A 24,600-nucleotide genomic window follows, 5' to 3' on the forward strand; every position below is an offset into this window, starting at 1 on the left:
TAGACTAGTGATACAATGTGTCAGGAGAAGCCAGTGACGTCACTTCCGGGTACCTGATGCCTAGCGAGTGAAGAGACGGTGAGATCGCAGCACAGTGCCTCCCAGCATGACTTGTACCATGTAACATTAAAGCTTGTCTTACTTATATCTTATGTAAGTGCAATATATCTTTTAATAAATTTACTATCCTAAGTGATTTTACACTATCGGAGGCTTCGTCTCTACTTGGAGTTTAAAGTCAAGCATCTGAACGGAGTGTGGCGTCTAAGAGCGGTTCTTCAATTTAATTTCTGAGTTAATTTGCCAAACACGAGAGTGAATGGCAACAGCATCTGGTGAGCCTGTTTCCTAAGGGAGCTGAACTCCCACTTATCGCTGAGGTAGAGGCATTGGTGTTATTTTATCAGTTTTTTTGCACTTTTCAAGAGGACTGCCATATATGTTTTGTGTGGAATTGCAAGATATTTTCACTTTTTTTTTCATGGACATTTATTTATGATTATATTTAGTTGGACACAGTTATAGATGTTAACTATTTTTCTTTGAGCACTACTGTGAAAAAGTTATATATGTGCATTCTCATTTATTTATATTTTCACTTGTTGGTTTATATTTTGTTATTTAAGTAGCAGCACTATTGCTTATTATCTTTGGTGTTTTAATCGCAGTGCACACGGATTTATTTGAGGAATTGGTCACAGCCAGACTAGTACAAAGGAAGACTGTTGGACCGCCAATTATAGACCAGTGACGCAACGCATCGGAAGAAGTCAGTGATGTCACTTCTGAGTGTCTCCAAGATATGGAAGTTTATCACAGAGAAGTCATTACTGCCGATCCTTATATCTTTATACATGCTTTATACAAGACCTACTACATGTGAGTGCATCATCTATATTCTTTAATAAATCATTTTCTAAAAACTTATTGCGCTATGAATGGATTTTACTTATGTGTTTGAGCTGAATCAGGAGTTTAAAGGGGACAAACATGATATGGAAGTGTGATTATGAACCGCATGGTGGACTAACAAGTCCAGTATCTCTATATGTGTTCATTGACCTCTATGGTCAACGTTGGAGGTACGCAAGCATTGCATCTGGTGTTTGGTGATTGGAAACACATTTGGATATTCACTTCAAAGTGCATATTGTTTGACCGGAGCACAGTCCTCACACTGGATATTGTATTTTGCATTTGGGAGTACATTAGTTACTGAATAAACTTTTTATTGTGAGTCTTTTTGTAATTATCATTATATTCATATTGTTATATGTTGTGTTAAGGTGAATGTATTTAATGCATTTAGAATGCATTAGAAGTCAGCGCACCATGTTTTTTTTTATCCGAAAGTCAGCGCACCATTTAATAATTTTTCAATTATAGTATTACAGTGTGCTGGCCCATCCTCTAAAAAACAAACTCTACCATTCCTAATCAAAGTAGGGGAAGGCAATTTTAAATATTTTTTAGGTATCCAGATTTAGACTTTAAGACCCTGAGCTGCCAAGACACAAGTGTTACTATTTAACTAAAAATGAATGTGCCGCTTTAAAAAGAACACAGACAAGAAAGGAAATGTACATTTCTATACAATCAAAAGACAAGACACAAAGGAAAGCAGCAGACACAACACAGAAGCCTGCAAGTGTGGGCTCCATATGTATGAATGCAAGCTATGAAAGTATCATTGTTCAGGATGAATACACAAGTCCCCATCGTGGGTGGTGTAGTCCTCTAAAACATGTGTTGAAAGATCTTAAAACCACAAGGGTCTTCAACATAAAATAATGACCCTTCATATTTCTACCAAGCCTGTTTTACAGGATGCTTTTCCCTTTACCATGCACTGACATTGAATATATAGCAGAAAACTGCTTTTATTATGCATTTTAAACAGATACCAAAGTCAGTAGGACACTGGCCACACAGTCTAACCAAACAACAATTATCAAAAAGAATATTTTTGTCTTAGAAAAAAACACAGGTCATTTTTATTTATGTATTCATATATATTACATATTTCCAAAGCCACAGCATTGAAGAGATAAACCCTTGCAGACGTAACAATATTGAATGCTAATGTCGGTGAAGCTAGGACTATAGGATTCTGTTCAGTTCAGGATAGTAAGGAGTCAATCCTGAACTAAATCATCAATGCTGTTTTCTGCATCAGATAACCAGAAAGTTTGGGTGGTCCCTAATGTTTTCAATAATCCACTGGTATTCGAAGGCTGTGCCGAAAATAATGCAAAAGTGATCACTCTTCTTTTTCATTACAGTTAAATAATAGATTTCAACATGCAACATGCCATCACAGAGTTCTTGATGAAGGAGGCATGCAGGCCATCCAACATCCACAGAAAGCTACAGAATGTTTATGGAGCAGCCATTTTCAGCCAGGGTGCCATGGCACCCTGGGGTGCCTTCTGGGTTCGTCAGGGGTGCCTTGGCAAACGCCTAAAAATTGTTCCCAATTGCCCAAAAAATTTGGGGGCAAAATGTACAAGGTCATGGATAAAGAAACTCCTTTCTCCAGGAGAGGAGCCACATTCAGGGCAAGGCAATGCCTATCAAGGCAACATGCATTTTTTGTGTTGCGTTATGCCAGCCCTTTTCAACCAGGGTTCCACGGCACCCTAAAGGTGCCATCTGGGTTCTTTAGAGGTGTCTAAAACTGCCCCAAAATTGTCAACAAACTAGTGGTGGGTCTAGTCTGCCTTTTACACAAAGCCACAAGTTTTTGTTGTGCAGAATTACAACCTTTAGCACCATGCAGACCAGCTGCTGGAATCCTAACAACTGATGACGCCATAGGTTGATAGGACGTTGGGCGCCTGACGTTGTCCTTGTTTGCCCCTTTCCTGCTGCTCTCTGTCAGCATTGGGTTCGCATTAGCAGAGTGAGAGGGAGAAACTAAGGGAGAAGAGAAAGTCTGAAATAGTAGTCAGTACCAATGTGCAAAGGTGGAGGAATAAATCACCTCTAACGTTGGGTTGTCTTATGTGTGTGGATACTGCTGCAATATGTAAATCTGTTAGTGTTTTATATTTTAGAATGGGGTGCCTCAAGATTGTGCCAAATTTTAAAGGTTGCCTTGGATGAAAAAAGGTTGAAAAACACTGTTATGGAGATTAAACCATTGACATGAGCAATGTGCACAGATGGTTGAAGATGGATAGTTTAAAAATGGAAAACCAGCATCTGCTGGAAGCATTTGAAGCCAATGAAGACAGATCTGGTAACAGGGGAATGGCATCACATCTTATCCCCAGGGCCTAAGTAGTTCAAAAGCCAGCCACAGATGAGGTAAAAGTAGCTGCGAAGAAGTGGGTACAAACGTGTAGACCTAATTTTTTTCAAAGAAGATTTAAGAGTTGGGTTCAATGATGGCACAAATGCATCACTTGTGATGGAGAGTAGGGACGAGCCGAACACCCCCCGGTTCGGTTCGCACCAGAACCTGCGAACGGACCGAAAGTTCGCACGAACGTTAGAACCCCATTGACGTCTATGGGACTCGAACGTTCGAAATCAAAAGTGCTCATTTTAAAGGCTAATTTGCATGGTATTGTCCTAAAAAGGTTTTGGGGACCCGGGTCCTACCCCAGGGGACATGTATCAATGCAAAAAAAACTTTTAAAAACTGACGTTTTTTCGGGAGCAGTGATTTTAATGATGCTTAATGTAAAAAAAAAAAAAGTGAAATATTCCTTTAAATATCGTACCTGGGGTGTGTCTATAGTAGGCCTGTAAAGTGGCTCGTGTTTCCCGTGTTTAGAACAGTCCCTGCACCAAATGTCATTTTTAAAGGAAAAAATCTCATTTAAAACTGCTTGCGGGTTTAATGTCATGTCGGGTCATGGCAATATGGATGAAAATCAGTGAGACAAACGGCATGGGTACCCCCCAGTCCATTACCAGGCCCTTTGGGTCTTGTATGGATATTAAGGGGAACCCCGCACCCAAATTAAAATAAGGAAAGGCCCTATATACTCTGAACAGCAGTATACAGGCGGTGCAAACAAGACAGGGACTGTAGGTTTGTTGTTAAGTAGAATCTCTTTGTAATTTTGAACGGGTAAATTTTTAAAGCGTTTAGCTCCAGCCAAAAAATCTTTTTTAAGCTTTTTGGAAAACATAGGGAAGGGTTATCACCCCTGTGACATTTGTTTTTCTGTCTTTCCTCCTCTTCAGAAGATTTCACCTCACTTTTTGTCCCAATGAAAAATGTTTTTTGAAAATTTGGGTTTTTTGTGGAACAAGGATTGGAAAGCATCAGTGGAAAGGAGAAATTGTTTTCCCATATTAACTCTTACAGGAGAGAATTTCCCTTCCTAGGGGTAGATTTCATCTCACTTCCTGTTGTCTCCTTCCGTTTGCAAGTAGGAGTCGTTTGTAAGTTAGATGTTTGAAAGTAGGGGCCTGCCCTATATACTCAGCAGAAATTTGGGCCTTAGGTGTTGCTGTGGCCACAACACTGTAAGCCCTCACAGGGCCCTGCTGTGAAATATTAGATCAAGAATTGTAATTACATGCCCCTGTTGAACAGGGGAACCCCGCACCCAAATTAAAATAAGGAAAGGCCCTATATACTCTGAACAGCAGTATACAGGCGGTGCAAACAAGACAGGGACTGTAGGTTTGTTGTTAAGTAGAATCTCTTTGTAATTTTGAACGGGTAAATTTTTAAAGCGTTTAGCTCCAGCCAAAAAATCTTTTTTAAGCTTTTTGGAAAACATAGGGAAGGGTTATCACCCCTGTGACATTTGTTTTTCTGTCTTTCCTCCTCTTCAGAAGATTTCACCTCACTTTTTGTCCCAATGAAAAATGTTTTTTGAAAATTTGGGTTTTTTGTGGAACAAGGATTGGAAAGCATCAGTGGAAAGGAGAAATTGTTTTCCCATATTAACTCTTACAGGAGAGAATTTCCCTTCCTAGGGGTAGATTTCATCTCACTTCCTGTTGTCTCCTTCCGTTTGCAAGTAGGAGTCGTTTGTAAGTTAGATGTTTGAAAGTAGGGGCCTGCCCTATATACTCAGCAGAAATTTGGGCCTTAGGTGTTGCTGTGGCCACAACACTGTAAGCCCTCACAGGGCCCTGCTGTGAAATATTAGATCAAGAATTGTAATTACATGCCCCTGTTGAACAGGAGCTGAAAAATGAGGCCTTAGGCACTGGTGCTGGTGCCACAACACTGCAACCCCTTACAGACACTCTAGTTGGAACGCAGGAACGAGCCCTGCTGCAAAGTATTGCATCAAAAATTGTAATTACACGCCCCTGTTAGACAGGGGCAGAAAAATTGGGCCTTAGGCACTGGTGCTGGTGCCACAACACTCCAACCCCTCACAGACACTCTAGTTGGAACGCAGGAACGAGCCCTGCTGCAAAGTATTGCATCAAAAATTGTAATTACACGCCCCTGTTAGACAGGGGCAGAAAAATTGGGCCTTAGGCACTGGTGCTGGTGCCACAACACTGCAACCCCTCACAGACACTCTAGTTGGAACGCAGGAACGAGCCCTGCTGCAAAGTATTGCATCAAAAATTGTAATTACACGCCCCTGTTAGACAGGGGCAGAAAAATTGGGCCTTAGGCACTGGTGCTGGTGCCACAACACTGCAACCCCTCACAGACACTCTAGTTGGAATGCAGGAACGAGCCCTGCTGCAAAGTATTACATCAAAAATTGTAATTAACACGCCCCTGTTAAACAGGGGCTGAAAAATTGTGCCTTAGGCACTGGTGGTGGCGCCCAGAACCAAAAATGTTCTTACAAGCTATCAGCGTGATGATTGAGGAGGAAGAGGATAATTACTCAGGGATAGTCACTCAGCATCAGCATAGGCAGTCTTTGAAGGGATCTGAGATTTCAAAAAAAATTATTCGGTTACATCAGCATCAGGTGCTTGGTAGCTGGTGGTGATCCAAGACTCATTCATTTTTATGAAGGTCAGCCGATCGACCGAGTCGGTGGACAGACGCACCCTGTGATCGGTTACCACGCCTCCAGCAGCACTGAATGTGCGTTCCGAAAGAACGCTGGATGCAGGACAGGCCAGTAGCTCAATTGCATACTGTGCAAGCTCTGGCCAGTGATCCATCCTCAAGACCCAGTAACCCAGAGGATTTTCGGTGGGAAAGGTGTCCAAGTCTGATCTTGCCCCTAGGTATTCCTGCACCATGTAAAACAGACGCTGGCGATGGTTGCTGGAACCGATCATACCTTGGGGCTGCGGACCAAAAAATTGTCTGAACGCATCGGTCAGACGGCCACCTTCTCCACCGCTCCTTCTTTGACTGACCGAAGCCTCAGCAACACGTTGTCCAGAAACAGGCGTTTGTAACCTCCCAGTCTCTGGGAACGCATTGCACAGACCTTTCTGCAAGGCCTCCCGAAGATGTTTCATCCTCTGCTCCCTCTGCGATGGCAAGATAAGGTCCGCAACCTTACCCTTGTAACGTGGATCAAGGAGGGTTGCCAGCCAGTATTGGTCCTTCTCCTTGATACCACGAATACGAGGATCCTTACGCAGGCTTTGCAGGATCAGGGAGGCCATGCAGCGTAGGTTTGCTGAGGCATTCGGTCCGGAGTCCTCTGGGTCACTAAGGACGACAACGTCCGCAGCCACCTCCTCCCAGCCACGTACAAGTCCATGTGTTTCTTGGGACTGATCCCTTAAAGACTGCTGCTGATGCTGAGTGCCAGGCTCCACCTCCATACTGACACAATCTTCCTCCTCCTCCTCCTCCTCCTCTTCCTGTGTGATCGGCGGGCACGCAGGAACACTGTCTGGATAAAGGGGGCCTTGAGAGCTAAGGAAGTCCTCCTCTTCCTGCCTCTGTTCTGCCTCAAGTGCCCTGTCCATTATTCCACGCAGCGTGTGCTCCAACAGGTGGACAAGGGGGACAGTGTCACTGATGCATGCACTGTCACTGCTCACCATCCTCGTGGCCTCCTCGAATGGTGACAGGACAGTGCATGCATCCCTGATCATGGCCCACTGGCGTGGGGAAAAAAAACCAAGCTCCCCTGACCCTGTCCTGGTGCCATAGTCGCACAGGTACTCATTGATGGCCCTCTGCTGCGTGTGCAGCCGCTGCAGCATGGCCAACGTTGAGTTCCACCTGGTGGGCATGTCACAGATTAGGCGGTTCTTCGGCAGGTTAAACTCCTTTTGGAGGTCCGTCAGCCGAGCACTGGCATTATATGACCGGCGGAAATGCACACAGACTTTCCTGGCCTGCCTCAGGACATCCTGTAAGCCCGGGTACCTGCCCAAGAACCGCTGCACCACCAAGTTAAGGACGTGAGCCAAACAGGGCACATGGGTCATTTGTCCCTGTCGGAGGGCAGAGAGGAGGTTGGTGCCATTGTCGCAAACCACCATTCCTGCCTTAAGTTGGCGTGGCGTCAACCACCTCTGAACCTGCCCCTGCAGAGCTGACAGAACCTCTGCCCCAGTGTGGCTCCTGTCCCCCAAGCACACCAGCTCAAGCACCGCATGGCATCTTTTGGCCTGCGTACTTGCGTAGCCCCTTGAACGACTACAGAGCACCGCTGGTTCCGAGGAAGAGGCCATGGAGGAAGAAGAAGAGGAGGGGGTGGAGGAGAGAGGTGTGTCACAATCAGCATTTTGGAGGCGTGGTGGCGGAACAACCTCCAACACTACTGCACCTTGTCCTGCATCCTTCCCAGCTGCCAGCAGAGTCACCCAATGTGCCGTGAAACTTAGGTAACGTCCCTGTCCATGCCTGCTGGACCATGAGTCAGCGGTAATATGCACCTTACCGCTGACCGCCCTGTCCAGCGAGGCATGGACATTGCCTTCCACATGCCGGTAGAGAGCCGGAATCGCCTTCTGTGAGAAAAAGTGGCGTTTGGGTACCTGCCACTGAGGAACCGCACATTCCACAAACTCACGGAAGGGGGCAGAGTCTACCAACTGAAAAGGCAGCAGTTGAAGTGCTAGCAATTTTGCCAAGCTAGCATTCAACCGCTGGGCATGTGGATGGCTGGGAGCAAACTTCTTTCGGCGGTGCAGCAGCTGGGGCAGGGAAATTTGCCTGGTACAATCTGACGTCGGTGTACCAAAAGCAGATTGCCCACAAGTACTTGGCTGTGACACACCTAATTCTACACCTTCATTCCTCTCACTGCAGGTCTCAGAGAGGACTGGAGGTCTAGTGGGGTTGGAAATCTCAGCTGATGAGGAGCAAGGAGAGATCCTCTTTGTTCTTTGGTGTGGGTCTTTTAGATACGCTTGCCAACGAACTGCATGGCAGGTCAACATATGTCTGGTCAAGCATGTGGTACCCAAGCGGGAGATGTTTTGGCCACGCGAGATACGCTTGAGACATATGTTGCAAATAGCAGCGGTGCGATCTGATGCACTCGTCTCAAAAAAGGCCCACACCAAAGAACTTTTTGAATAACGCGCAGAGACTGCAGCGCCCTGCACATGTGGAGCTTTGGGGTGTGATGCAGTCAATGTGCTGCCCTTAGGCTGGCCCCTGGAGGGCATCCTGCCTCGTTGGTGATGTGCCGCCTCCTCCTCCTCCTCTCTCCTATCAGGCACCCACGTTGAGTCAGTGACCTCATCATCCCCTCCCTCCTCATCACTGGAGCAAACCTGGCAGTATGCTGCAGCAGGGGGAGCATGACTGCCAGATTGCTGTCCTTCTTGGGCACCCCCTCTGTCCGTGCTCATGTTACTGCCTTCATCGAGCTCAGTATCATCATCAGAGCCTTCCAAACGCTGGGCATCCTCCTGGAGCATGTACCCAACACTGTGGTCAAACAGTTCGAGGGAATCCTCATGAGGACATGGTGGAGCTAGGGAAGGAGTCACTGATGACATTGAGCTGAGGGAAGAGGCCGCTGCTTTGCCAGACAAAGCACCCTGGGCATGGGTGAGAGAGGATGAGGAGGATGAGGACGGCTTGGTCATCCACTCGACCAAGTCTTCCGCATGTTGCGGCTCAACACGGCCAGCTGCCGTAAAAAAGGCCCAGCGTGTCCCATGGCCACGTGCTGATGAGGATGCACCGTCTCCACGACCAGCACTAGACACAGAGCCAGCTTGCCCTCTCTTATTGGCTTGTGACTGTCTGCCTCTCCTTCTTGGCCTTCCAGACATACTAACGGCCTGTAGCTGCACTAAGCTGGGATAGAACACCAGTAATTTTCTTCAGGTAGCTTTATATACTGTAACCAGACAAGCCTGCCTGTCAGTAGGAAGATAACAGGAACGGATCTAGCTGAACACTGTGAGCAGGACGCACTGTACTAAATGTAAATAGTCTAGCTGCCTGACCGTGGTACTAATAGGATCAAATAGAACACCAGTAATTTTCTTCAGGTAGCTTTATATACTGTAACCAGACAAGCCTGCCTGTCAGTAGGAAGATAACAGGAACGGATCTAGCTGAACACTGTGAGCAGGACGCACTGTACTAAATGTAAATAGTCTAGCTGCCTGACCGTGGTACTAATAGGATCAAATAGAACACCAGTAATTTTCTTCAGGTAGCTTTATATACTGTAACCAGACAAGCCTGCCTGTCAGTAGGAAGATAACAGGAACGGATCTAGCTGAACACTGTGAGCAGGACGCACTGTACTAAATGTAAATAGTCTAGCTGCCTGACCGTGGTACTAATAGGATCAAATAGAACACCAGTAATTTTCTTCAGGTAGCTTTATATACTGTAACCAGACAAGCCTGCCTGTCAGTAGGAAGATAACAGGAACGGATCTAGCTGAACACTGTGAGCAGGACGCACTGTACTAAATGTAAATAGTCTAGCTGCCTGACCGTGGTACTAATAGGATCAAATAGAACACCAGTAATTTTCTTCAGGTAGCTTTATATACTGTAACCAGACAAGCCTGCCTGTCAGTAGGAAGATAACAGGAACGGATCTAGCTGAACACTGTGAGCAGGACGCACTGTACTAAATGTAAATAGTCTAGCTGCCTGACCGTGGTACTAATAGGATCAAATAGAACACCAGTAATTTTCTTCAGGTAGCTTTATATACTGTAACCAGACAAGCCTGCCTGTCAGTAGGAAGATAACAGGAACGGATCTAGCTGAACACTGTGAGCAGGACGCACTGTACTAAATGTAAATAGTCTAGCTGCCTGACCGTGGTACTAATAGGATCAAATAGAACACCAGTAATTTTCTTCAGGTAGCTTTATATACTGTAACCAGACAAGCCTGCCTGTCAGTAGGAAGATAACAGGAACGGATCTAGCTGAACACTGTGAGCAGGCGCACTGTACTAAATGTAAATAGTCTAGCTGCCTGACCGTGGTACTAATAGGATCAAATAGAACACCAGTAATTTTCTTCAGGTAGCTTTATATACTGTAACCAGACAAGCCTGCCTGTCAGTAGGAAGATAACAGGAACGGATCTAGCTGAACACTGTGAGCAGGACGCACTGTACTAAATGTAAATAGTCTAGCTGCCTGACCGTGGTACTAATAGGATCAAATAGAACACCAGTAATTTTCTTCAGGTAGCTTTATATACTGTAACCAGACAAGCCTGCCTGTCAGTAGGAAGATAACAGGAACGGATCTAGCTGAACACTGTGAGCAGGACGCACTGCACTAAATGTAAATAGTCTAGAAGATAACAGGAACGGATCTAGCTAAACTGAATACAGTGTATATATATATATATGCAACACCTGGGATGCATATATATACACAATACACTGTAAGTGCAGCTAACTGACTGACTGTTCTGCCTAATCTATCTAACTCAAATCAAATGACACTGTCTGTCTCTCTCTCTCTCTCAATGAACGCCGGAACACACACTACACAGGGCCGCCGTGCAGGCGGCCTTATATAGTGTGGGGCGTGTACTAAATCCCCTGAGCCATAATTGGCCAAAGCCTCCTTGGCTTTGGCCAATTATGGCTCTCTGTTCAGGCGGCGCTGTGATTGGCCAAGCATGCGGGTCATAGTGCATGCTTGGCCAATCATCAGCAAGCAATGCACTGCCATGCCGCAGTGAATTATGGGCCGTGACGTGCCACACGAATTTGGCGCGAACGGCCCATATCGTTCGCAATTCGGCGAACAGGCGAACAGCCGATGTTCGAGTCGAACATGGGTTCGACTCGAACACGAAGCTCATCCCTAATGGAGAGGATGCTGAGCAGTACTGTTGTATAGAGGAAGAGTTACTCTACCAGCATGTGAAAATTGAATGACCTATGTAAGTTAATAAAAAAGTTATACCCACTTTTGCATTACCTTCAGTACCGCCCTTGTACAGTATCTATAGTCTAGGGAATTTAAGAGACGAGCTCTTCTTACTAACGTTCCCCGCACTGCCTCAAAAATCTAACAAGCAGAGTAATGTCCTTTTAATTTGGAACTGAGTGGTGCCTGCATAACAAAATTTGGGGTACCTGAGGCTATGTCAGAATCCCTGAGACATAAAAGAAGCAATGAAACTTACAGACATCTTTTTTCTTTTTTTTTCTATTTTACTGCAGCATTCTGGCATAAGGGGGATGCATAAATTATAGAGTTTGCTTTTTTTTTAAAATAATATTTTTAACTTTAATAGTGTGTGCTCTTTTTTTTTTTTTTTGATACACTAATGCAGTAACAATCTAAGCCAAACATTTAAGTGTTTAAATTAACTATCTGAAGTGCTGACTTTTGCATAGTATTCTATGTAAGCAACTTATTTTGTCTTTCTTTACATATAGCCATTATTTACTAACTATCTTACTTAAATCCAAGCTGGCGGCAAACAACGTGCGTATTCATGTCATTCCACCCGTCATCACACACTGTTCCCCACTGTGCTGTATGGAACACTTCTAGACGTCCTTCATGGCTACCTTTGCCTCCTGCTAGTCTAATGGAACCATCTGCATGAAACATTTATAGGCAAAATTAATAGGAGACCACTCCGCATAATATTAAAAAAAACATATCTAGGCGAAACAACATTCAGTTTGGCATATTTCTAAAAATATGCAAACTAGCTTAAAAAAAACATTTAAGAACATCAGATCAAATGCTGCATCTGGTACACATTAGCTCATCATTTTGCATAATACAGTTTTATATACTGTATATTTGCAATGAAGATAGATAGATAGATAGATAGATAGATAGATAGATAGATAGATAGATAGATAGATAGATAGATAGATAGATAGATAGATAGATAGATAGATAGATACTCAGACAGACAGATACAGTAGATAGATAGATAGATACATACATACATAGGCATGTGCCCACCTGGCACACTCCAATCACCCTGTGTGGTTCCGGCTCCCCCTACTTCCTGGTGTCCCGTCCCTCCCCTGCAGTGCTGCCAGCTTCCCTCCTCTCCCCTCCCACCCGCTGCTGCGCGGGATGTTTCAAGATGGATAAATGAATGAACACAGTAAGTGTTCTGTGCTGATCGCTTCTATGTTCATTTTTAACTGAAACATAGTAAACAATTTACTATGCTTCAGTTTGTGAATTAACAGGAAGCCGCTCAGCACGGAGCATTCCCATTTGTTCACTGTGCAGTGCAGCTTAGGCTGAAGAGAAAGGGACCAGGGAAGCTCTATCCTCAGTCTATTTCTCTCTGTTTTCATAGTGTTACCATCACTGTCCAGTTATATCATTTAGGTGTGTCCAAATATGACTGTGCAGCCCAGGAGACACCAGAGGCTGACCACTCTAGATAGTGCACTGAACAACTGAACAAACATGGTCAGACACACCCCCTCTGTTCTTGAGCAGTACAGGTCTGCTTGAGGTCTTGTGTGATGTGCGTGTGACCTTTACATATCTAATGCCCTGTACACACGGTCGGATTTTCCGATGGAAAATGTCTGATAGGACCTTGTTGTCGGAAATCCCGATCGTGTGTGGGCTCCATCACACATTTTCCATCAGAATTTCCGACACACAAAGTTTGAGAGCTTGCTATAAAATTTTCCGACAACAAAATCCGTTATCGGAAATTCCGATCGTGTGTACACAAATCCGACGCACAAAGTGCCACGCATGCTCAGAATAAATTAAGAGACGAAAGCTATTGGCTACTGCCCCGTTTATAGTCCCGACGTACGTGTTTTACGTCACCGCGTTCAGAATGATCAGATTTTCCGACAACTTTGTGTGACCGTGTGTATGCAAGACAAGTTTGAGCCAACATCCGCCGGAAAAAATCCATGGATTTTGTTGTCGGAATGTCCGATCAATGTCCGACCGTGTGTACGGGGCATTAGCCAGGGGTTGGCAAGGGGCCACATGAGAAACTGGGACTGTTGTGGAGGGCTAAAACTATAGGCTGAATGTGTAACTCTGCTCAATGTGAATTTTGGACCTGGGAAGGTTCATAAGTACGTAAACATATAGAAAACAAACACCTGGCACTAGGAATAAAAGGTACAACTGCTCATGAAATAGTGTGCGCCCTCATTGTTATTAGAGGCAGTATGTCGTTGTAGGGTAGGCTAGAAGAAGCAGCGAGGGAGCTAACATTCACAGGGGTTAAATACCTTAGCTGCTGTTCTGAGTGCCACTGTGTTACTGACAAGCTCAGGGAGATAACTGGCAGAACCGCAAACACTGGAAGGAGAGAGCCTAAGATCAGTACAGCCAGGATTTCTGCAGATCCTGGAGTAAAGAACTGATGTACGGCTCCTGTGGTTTGCAGCATGCAGGCTCAGTTCTGATTCTAACAAAAAGAAGTAGGCTGGGTAGCAGAGTGGCAGGAAAGTGCCGAGATGTCTCTTAGGCAACATGTGTGCCTAGGAGACATCCCCACTCTCTCGCCAGGACTGAGCCTCCAGGCTGTATCTCCTTTCATTTCCTGGTAGCTCTGCTAGGTATCTCCTAAAACCTTTCAGTCCTGGTTACACAAGCACAGGTCAAGTGCTTGCAGCTCTCCACATGGACATCTAGCAGCATGCCTCTCGGAGCCTGTCAGCTTCCTGAGGAAACTGATAGCCTCATAGTGGAAGCTTCACGGATTGGATAGGAACAGCCAAGGTGCCCGATGTGGCCTGGTGACCATAAAATGCCAAGGTCTGATCTAAGACGTGGAACACAGAGCACTGGAGTGGGAGAGCAGGAAAATAATTTCTATTAAAACAACTGGGTAATTTATGGTATTTTCAAGTGCATAATAACACAGTTAATGCAGTGATTTAAAAAGAAAAAGGCGTTAGACTTCATTTGGACTTATAAAAATAAAAATACTGGTAATGCTCTTATAAAGAACTACTACACTATAAAATTACAACAAATGTTTAAACATTTTTAAACATCAATTTCACTTTGCTACCAAAATGGGATACCTGCCAGTGGTGTACAGGAGACTCCAGCATCTTCATTGTGTCCACAGTTGTGTTCACCCCATGTACTGAGCTGACAGTCCTCTATAGACAGCTCATTTCCTGTGCATTGTACTTCATCCAGCAATATAGGACCCGTGCCTTCTCCAAAATGAGCCTGATTCCATGCCTTAGCAATACCCCTGTGGATTAAATCAATATAGATGAGTGTCAACCACAATATGTTACAATGTAGGATCCATATTATAAACTTAGACATCACACTGCCCCATGCACACCTGAATGATTACACCTTCTGTACAAGCTCCACCATTTCAGTCGTGATTATTTTAGTAAAATGTAATACAAGCATGTGCTGCCTAAGAAAACAGCATTTTGCACTACATGCAGGATTATATTTCTTTTGTAATGTCAGAGCTGGGCTCAGCCCTTCCTTCTCTGAGCTGGCTGCTCAGCTGTCGGCTAATTGCCAGCAAATGTCTCTCTACAGTTACTCAGCTGTTGATGATATCCTGCTCATCAGTCCTGCTGTCAGGTCACCTGTATCCAGGTGACAGATGCACCCCATTGGGGTCAGGAGTGCACCGCTATGATAGTGGACCCTAAGGCTGGCTGCTGCGGATGGTACTCGGGGTGGTTCAGGAAGGCAGGTCCCCTGGAGCACCAACATGAATCCCACAGTGAGTTAGAGCATAGATTCCCCAGGATGCGGAGTCTAAGAGCCAGCAGGTGTTCACCAGAGCCTCTAGTGGTGAGGATGGACTGGGCTGCAACTGGCTCCAGGTCGCGGCCCCCAGGGTCTCCCAGCTCATGCTCACGGTAGGCTACAGGAGGATGGAGAGGAAACAGCAGCCCAGGACAGCAAGGGATAGTAAGGAGGTAGCCAAATGTCGGGGCAACTAGCAGACAAGGATAACAGAGAACTTGCCAAAAGTCAGGGTCACAGGCAAACAGGGATAGTCGAGAACGCGCTAAAGGTCAGGGTCACAAGCAGACAGGAATAGTCGGGAACATGCCAAGATCGGTAACAGAGACAGAGACAAACTTAGAGCACACGGCAAAGAGGAAGCCAAACCCACAATATTGCACGGCAAGGCAGGCTTGGAGAATACGTTGTTAAATAGTGGTTTCTGTTGAGGCTAGGGTGGAGCCACACAGAGGGAAGATTACTTAAGCATGCAGGTGTGAGAGTACAAGCCTCAAGGCTGATACACAGACCAGGTAAGAGACAGACAGGTCATGAATGTATTACTGCAAGGTCATGACACCTGCCTACTTAAGCCATCCAGCCCAGAGGATCTCTGCCTTTGCCTTAGTCAACATCACATAGATGCTCTCCTGCATTCCTGTTAAAAAAACTTGCTTGGCTGACATCCCTTCTGGCTCCAGATCATGCTTGCTGTTTTATTATGCCCATCTCCGGCTCCCTGACGTTTGGCTTGTCTGACTATCCGTTCTGGTTCCTGAACTCTGGCTATGGCTTGACTACATTTGTTCTATTTACTCTTATTATTAAACAAGTGTGATTTAACTGTACTCCTGTCTCGGTCTGATTTCATGGTTTCTGCATGTACAGACCATAAAAAAGAGAAACATTCTCTGTGAGCATTCTGTCTCCTCTCACTAATTCAATTCTCAATTATAACCAGCTAAGTACATTCCATGTGCATCAGACCAAATATTTTTCATTAGCTTATAGTTAATTCTCTTTCTAAAGATGTAGCCTGAGTAGCAAAGCCTGACCCCTACTCTCTATGGAGAAGCAGCACTTTGTCTTGCAGTTTGTTTTCTTTGTAAAGCAGTTATATCCTGAGTAAAACAGCCTTGTTTTTGCCAGCATGCTGCAGAGTGGGACCCTTACTCTCTGAAGAAGTCCAACAAACAGCGGCAGCCGGTCCATAAGAGGCGCCGCCCCCCTAATCTCTAGATGCCGGCCCCAAATCTCCTTTTTTTTTAAGCACATGATTAGAGCTAAAGGCTCTAATTGGCTTCAGAAAGGTTGGCTTCACGAGCCCACCCACTTGTGACATTAGTGAATCAACATTCGCTATTGTCTTCCTGCTTCTCCTCCCAACCAATCAGTACAGGAAGCAGGTTCTAAGACCAGATTGGCCAGGAGGAAAAGTGACTGGATTGGCCGAGAGGAGAAGCCAGGGAACCGGGGAAGCCGGCTGGATGGGGTAAGTGTGTGGCTGACAGGCTTGTGAGCAGGAGAGTGGGGCTGGCGAGCGGGCAGGGGGGTGGTGGGTTTGTTTGCTGCCCTCCCACCCAAAAAATGGAGCACCAGCCTTCCCTCTGGGCAACAGGCAGCGGCTTCTCGTGTCTCCTCACGGTGGCTGTGCGTCTCCTCCCTCCTCCTAGGCCAACAGGATCGCTTCTCCTTTCAGCCATTCAGGAAATGGGTCTCAAGACCCGCTTCCTGATTGGCCGGGATGAGAATCAGTGTAACAATAGCGAATATTCATTCGCTATTGTCACACAACTGGGTGGATTTGGGGCGCAGCCTCAGGCTCTAATCAAGTGCTTAAAAAACCCCATTGGAATCCATTTGTCTGCACCCCGCATGTAGATTAGGGGGCCGGACGCATGGATAGGGGGGCGGCGCCCCCCTGCCTTTACCCTTGCAATCAGCAAAGCTAAGGCTGCTTGCTGAATGCATTGCTCTGACTTAGCAGGGGGCTTGTCTGATTACTGCAGAGAGATTACTGCTTCTCTACAGAGAATAAGTGTTCTACCATGTAGTATTCCGAGTTTTACTTAGGATATAGCTGCTTTACAAAGAAAATAAGCTGTAAGACATTGAACACTTCCTTTCAGATGCACATAGAATATATTTAGCTCATTTAACCTAAAAGTTCACTTGGGCTTTAAAGCATTCTCATCAACAACAGCTAAAAAAAAAGGTGGAAACACAGAAACGACATTGTACATGCTCATGGGTGGAAGGAGCCAAGCCCGTGACGTCACACAATAGATATCCGAGCATCAGCGATGAGCTGAGATAATTGAACGCCAGTTTTTATGTTATACTTGTGTTTGTATTATCCCTGTTTTTAAAGAAAATAAAAGTTTGAAAAAAGAGAGCACTATGGTGCTCCCCATTTTAACTCATGTAATGTGCTAATGGATGAGGAACTAACATTAGGGGACATTCTGAACATCTGAATTGGAACCAGGAGGTGGAGGAGTGATACTGAGACGCTCACAGGAGGAGTGTTTTAGAGGCGAATGAGACTGATTCTGGAGGTTAGCAGGCATTGCACTTAGAGGTGGCGGTTCACAGGACACATTTGTGAAGATTTTAGCACTGTCACTTGTTCAAGACACAGTGGTGTGATTTCCAAAAAGAATATATATTAACTGGAGATACTGTATATGAGAGACTATTGAAGACACATTTTTTATATCATTTTTCTATATAATTTTATTTTGTGTATAGTTTTTAAGAGTGTATATGTAAAGAATTGTGCTGCACTGTTTTGATAATAATATGCTATCTATTGTTTTGTTATGCACTGTGCTTGTTAAAATGTAATAAAGATTAAAAGTTAAAAAAAAGGTGGAAACAAATATTGTATTTTAAAAAATGGTAGTTGTTTGATCTTTGAAAACACATATTACTGACCATTTTGATAAATTCTTTATAGGCTTTTTTAAGCATTATCCAGACAGAGGTGAAGTACCCAGAGGTGCATGGTTCGGAGTATATAGCTCAGGGAGGGAGTAATACCGTACATGACAGAAGACAACTGTCAACAGCATTGTTCTTCCATAAGTTTGGTAAGAAACTCCTCATCAAAAGAAATACAAAAATAGCAAAAAAAGTCTCATTTAACCAACACTCCAACCTAACTCCCCAAATATAATTTTTATAATTTGAGAACAAACGTATTTATAAAGTAAACAGAGCTTTCAATAAAAAGAACAGAACAGAAATTCTATAACACAGGCTCTTGGTAGTGGATGTAATTATGGGGCAAGGAAAAGTCTTGAATAGTGAAAAACAAAGAGCTTAACTCTAAATTCTCAAGTCATAACTGATGACATGAGGCTAAATGTGGTGCATTAAACCTGTATAGGTTTGTGTTATAAAATGATAAAATAATTCAACATTCATAAAGGTCTGTCTTGTTTGACATACTATTCTCTATGCAAATGGTTCCACCTGTTTCTGCAAAGATATATCAGTCACACATCATGAGAAAAATAACAACAGATGGACCCAACTACTTTTAATTATTCCGCAGTCATGAGATGGTTAGCACTGTTCATAAATTATTGTGTCAATTATCCAATAATTATACAGTTAGTACACACATCACTAGATCTATAACAAAATGTTGTGAAAAGCATGTCAAAAGTTCACTACTAACTACTTCCAACTGATTTTGTAAACTACGGTAATAGGAACATTTTGGAGGAAATATATAAATGTCTTCATTTTTTGTATAAATGTAAATGAATATTGTAACACATGCACAGCTTGACAGCATCAATACCCCTGTAGGTTGCAGAAACTTTTGACATAGCTATACTGGATCCCATATTGCCACATGTAGAGATTATAGTACTTTGTGGGAAATTTGCCTTTGATGAACAATTAAAGTGGGACTTAAAGCAGATCTTCGGTAATTTTTTCAACTTTCCAACTATTATATCTTCTGCCCTTGTTGTTTTAACTTTGGATAGTAAAACATTTTTTTTTGCCAGTAAATACCTTATACAGCCCACTTCATGTTTCTTGTCTGGTAAAAGGCTTATGACGTCATAAGCCTAGGCTTATGATCTTATAAGCCTAGACTTTTTTTACAAAATTGACATCCACCTCTCTCTCTCTCTCTTGAGAGTTTGCCAGGAAGGGAGGGGAATGAGTCATAAGAGGGCCAATCAGAGCTGCAGAACTGGAGGTGTGCCTCTGTGTGTCTGTGTAAATCCAGGAAGTGAACAGGCAGCAGCTTCAGCTACCCACAGTTAAAATGGATGCAGCCAGACTTAGTGGAGGGAGATTTCTGCAGCATATTTGGCGAGTACAGAATCACAGTATATATAAAATAATATGCAAAGTGGTTGGAGGGAAGCTTCAGAATGGCAACAATGTTTTTATTACAAATTATGTGAGCAAACTGCAGTTCCTCTTTAACTGTATGTGAGCACCACAAACTGAAAATGCTATTTAATTTATTTTTAACCACTGACCTCCGGAAGATTTCCCCCCTTTCTTGATCAGGCCATTTTTTGCGATATGGCACTGCGTTACTTTAATTGACAATGGCGCGGTCATGCAATGCTGTACACAAAAAAATGTATGTCAATTTTTCCCACAAATAGAGCTTTTTTTGGGTGGTGTTTGATCACCACTGCGTTTTTTTTTTTTTTTGGCACTATAAACAAAAAAAAACAACTATTTTGAAAAAAAAAAACAGCAATTTTTTTTCTGCAATAAAACATCCCCAATAAAGAAAATTAAAAAATCAAATGTCTTCTTAAATTTAGGCCAATATGTATTCTGCTACATATTTTTGGTAATAAAAAAATCCCAATAAGCATATATTGATTGGTTTGCGCATAAGTTATAGCGTCTACAAACTTTGGAATGTAATGGTGGCGATCAGCAATTTATAGCAGGACTGCGATATTGCGGTGAACATTCTGACACTAACTGACACTTTTTGGGGACCGGTGACACTAATACAGTGATCAGTGCTAAAAATATGCACTGTCACTGTACTAATGACACTGTCTGGGAAGGGGTTAAACAGCTAGGATGATCAAAGGGTTAAATGTGTGCCTAGCCAGTGTATGTGATAAACAGAAAAAAGGCACCTCTAAGTGCAGAAATAAAAACTTTTAATATCCCAAAAGGGTTAAAAACACCTACAAAAGGGTTGATGAACAGGAGCTCATCATGTGTAAATAAGGGCAGGTGATCCGGCCTCCTGGTGGTCCCAGTGTGTCTCAGGGATATCCAAAGGTGTAACTGTGTGGCAGCAATGTTCCAAAGCGGCCGGCGGATGGAAGCCACAGCTCTCAGGATACTAGGGAGACAACCGCGCTGTCTGCATTGAGAGCGAATCCCGGAAGTGAACTCACCGGGAGGGGACCAGCAACCATCACTCTGATGACCTCACTTCCGGTTTGCGGACCACGCTGGTTGTTGGTCCCCTCCCGCTGACGTTCCTTCCAGGATTCGCTCTCCATGATGTCCCAGACAGGGCGGTTGTCTCCCTAGTATCCTGAGAGCTGTGGCTTCCATCTGCCGGCCGCTTTGGAACATTGCTGCCACACAGTTACACCTTTGGATATCCCTGAGACACACTGGGACCACCAGGAGGCCGGATCACCTGCCCTTATTTACACATGATGAGCTCCTGTTCATCAACCCTTTTGTAGGTGTTTTTAACCCTTTTGGGATATTAAAAGTTTTTATTTCTGCACTTAGAGGAACCTTTTTTCTGTTTATCTCATTACCAGAGTCTGTTCTCCTCCTCTTTAATGTATAAAGATGTCTTCCCATTCCACATAGACTACTATCCGCTCAGTCATGATACTCAGAGCACCCTTGCACACACTTTTTATCTAGCCAGTGTTTGTGTGTATTATGTGTGGTGCTTTTACTAAGGGAGCTGATGGATTTTCTTTCCCTGCTTTTACTTTCCCATTGTCAGGATGGAGCTCTGTCTTGTTTACATAGGCAGAGCTGCATCCTGTGTCTCTCCTCGGTGATCAGCGGGTGTTGGTGGACATCCATTGGCCCCACCCACTGATCAGTAAATCTGCTGTAGGGCGGTCGGCAAGCGGCTAATAGTCACAGCAAACCCACCCATCTATCCAGGTCTATGAGGTCTGCTGAGCAATCAGTTTGAGAAACATCCCCCTAGCATTCCTGGCCACAGTGTCTTGATTAAAGGGCAGGCTGTGTAGCATTAATCTTGCATTTACATTCATGTAGCATTTACTTCCTGGAATCCATCTGCCTTTAGCTCAAGCATGCCGACTGGAGAGTGTGCAATTAGCTCAGTCAACAGGTCGGGGTGAGGGGATTAGTGGCATTGGAACATGTTGGGCATTCTACTCATCTTTGATAAATGTAGGCTAGTGCTGAATCTTTCATTTATGGGCACTTTTTGCAATATACATTTGGGTATAAAATGTACTTTTTGAGTATCTGATTTTTTGTGACCGAAAGCCTTTGTGTATAGGCATTTTTAGGAATGGCCTAATGATTACCTGGGTGAATAGCCAGCTACAAAGATTACATTATACAGTACTACATATTTAAAGAAAGCTAAAAATAAATGCAATCATGCATTACACTTTCTTTATATGTAGTGTTCCCTAACTCTCCAGAAACAGCATATGTCATGGGAAAAACAAATTAGCCTTAATTACGCCCAAATATCTTCTGTCTGCATTTCATGCAATATGCTGTAAAACTCTGTGCCAAAGTACTCCAAAAGGCTGGCACATGTGAATGAGGACACTTACCATTTAACACATCACTAGGTGTTTATAACACTGTCTGTGATAAAAGCAGCTGTGTGAGAAAAAACAGCATTTTCACAGATGGGTAAATAAAATAGTTAAGGTCAACTTTTGTGTTTCACGGAAAAATAAGTTTAACAAATATAGTGCAGGGCATACAAAAAGCTATTGGCTGGGAATATTCCAAATTAGTTTAGCAAATATATACTTGATATTTGCTTCAACAACACAATCATCTTTCTTTTACCTATCTGATGCTCCCCACGCAGTTGCTGAGAGAGAAGAAAATAACCAGTACTTCCAAGTATGAAGGAACATGTGACCCAATTCCCTTCCTACTATTGAAACATAGAAAAGTGACAGCACTAAAAAAGACCAAGTGGACCATTAAATCTGCCCCATTTTTTGTAGTTATGCATGTTTTTGTTTTATCATTGTTTTTGTTTTTTGTTTTTTATGTCTGAAAATAGATCTACAGTATCTCACAAAAGTAAATACACCCCTCACATTTTTGTAAATATTTTAATATATCTTTTCATGTGACAACACTGAAGAAATGACACTTTGCTACAATGTAAAGTAGTGAGTGTACAGCTTGTAGAACAGTGTAAATTTGCTGTCCTCTCAAAATAACTCAACACACAGCCATTAATGTCTAAACCGCTGGCAACAAAAGTGAGTGAAAATGTCCAAATTGGGCCCCAAAGTGTCAATATTCTGTGTGGCCACCATTATTTTACAGCACTGCCTTAACCCTCTTGGGCATGGAGTTCACCTGAGCTTCATAGGTTGTCACTGGAGTCCTCTTCCACTCCTCCATGATGACATCACGGAGCTGGTGGATGTTAGAGACCTTGCGTTCCTCCACCTTCTGTTTGAGGATGCCCCACAGATGCTCAATAGGGTTTAGGTCTGGAGACATGCTTGGCCAGTCCATCACCTTTACCCTCAGCTTCTTTAGCAAAGCAGTGGTCATCTTGGAAGTGTGCTTGGGGTCATTATCATGTTGGAATACTGCCCTGCGGCCCAGTCTCTGAAGGGAAGGGATCATGCTCTGCTTCAGTATGTCACAGTACATGTTGGCATTCATGGTTCCCTCAATGAACTGTAGCTCACCAGTGCCGGAAGCACTCAAGCAGCCCCAGACCATGACACTCCCACCACTATGCTTGACTGTAGGAAAGACACACTTGTCTTTGTCACATGTCTAATGAGTCACATGACAGAGATCACTGTTCTCAATCACTGGGAACAGTAGATGTCTGTCATGTCTCCTGTCAGAATGGGGATCCGCTTGTTTACACTGGAAGAGCCCAGTTCTGCCTCTGTACTAGGCGAGCACGTGTCGCAGGCAGACATCGAGACCGGCTGACCCGCGGGCACGCTCCAGCAGCATGCAGCGGGAGCGAGAGCACGCCGCCGCCGGCGCTCCCCCTCCTGCAACTAAGTCTGCGCGAGCCGCCATACAGCTACAACAATTCGCGCAGGAGAGCCGACCTGCCCCCGTATAACGACGGCGGCTGGTCAGCAAGTGGTTAAGTGATCAATTACCCTTCTTTTCAGGAGTGATTCCATTAACTTGACTATAACTGATGTTAAACTCACTGGCCTGTAATTGCCAGCCTCTACCTTGCTGACCTTCTAGTGTATAGGTACAATATTAACTGTCCACCAGTTATGGGGAACTTCTCCTGTTATAAGAGAATGATTATAAAGATCAGTTAATGGTTCTATAACAACTATAACTCAAAGTTATCTTAGAACTCAGGGATGAATAGCATTAGGGCCCATTGCTTTATTAGTTTTAACTAAGCCAGTTCCTCTGCTACCTCTGTCTCCAGAAATCTTGAAAATAAACCCTCATTACCAGAACCAATATGATCTCCCAACTTGTTATTGTTTGTGCAGTTTATCTCTGAGAAATGAGCTGTCTCATGTGGCAGTGCTGGTACTTGGTGATAAGTCCAGCACAGCCACATAGGGACAAGCAGAGAGTCATCCCTGTGTAAGCCATGCTTTCTTATTTATACTATTCCTCTATTTGCTCTGGACTGCAAAGGGTGCATTAAAAGGGAATCTGCTACTTCACCCTACATGGGCAAAACACAGGTTTCATTTAATGCATGAAGTATTTTATTACTGTGTGTTATAACAATTTTATGATTGAAAACTGTAACCCTTTTTAATATTTATAGCTTTAGGCAGGTGATAGATATAAGCTATTTGAAGTTGTTACGGTTATAAATTTATAGGAAAATAAAATGTTCAACAATTATATAACCATTCCCTCTACATCAGCCATCCTCATCCAGGGTTCCATAGACCCCCAGGGTTCTCCCAGTGGTTTGGAAGGGGCTCTATGAGCTGTGGCAGACTGGCCTCCCAGCACTTGGCAGATTTAATTTACTGGTTATTTCTGATAATTATTTTGTGACTGTACAGTAACTATAAATAATTTTTTTAATCTAGAGCATTTCAGAGTTAAAATGATACACCATGATTATCAAATACTCCAGGTATGCCACAATCTTTAGTCTTATCTTTACAACATATTAATACATCTACAGTACTGTGCAAATGTTTTAGGCAGGTGTAAAAAATGCTGTAAATTAAGAATGCTTTTAGAAATAGAAGTGTTAATAGTTTACTTTTTTATCAATTAACAAAATTAAAAGTAAATGAACAGAAGAAAAATCCAAATCAAATCAATATTTAGTGTGACCACCCTTTTGCCTTCAAAACAGCATCAATTCTTCTAGGTACACTTTCAC

General features: G+C 43.7%; 1 protein-coding gene across 1 annotated transcript in view; it reads right to left on the bottom strand.

The window, feature by feature from the left end:
• Positions 1-24,600, bottom strand: part of PRSS12 (serine protease 12) — a 321,958-nt gene that overhangs the window by 184,903 nt on the left and 112,455 nt on the right. The window contains exons 5-6 of the mRNA XM_073603187.1: positions 14,351-14,529; positions 11,770-11,911 (exon numbers count right to left, since the gene is read on the bottom strand). Coding sequence (XP_073459288.1) covers positions 11,770-11,911; positions 14,351-14,529 — 321 coding nt within the window. The remainder of the gene's footprint in view (positions 1-11,769; positions 11,912-14,350; positions 14,530-24,600) is intronic.

Source organism: Aquarana catesbeiana, linkage group LG01 (assembly GCF_042186555.1).
Source record: "Aquarana catesbeiana isolate 2022-GZ linkage group LG01, ASM4218655v1, whole genome shotgun sequence".
NCBI classification, from domain to species: Eukaryota; Metazoa; Chordata; class Amphibia; order Anura; family Ranidae; genus Aquarana; species Aquarana catesbeiana.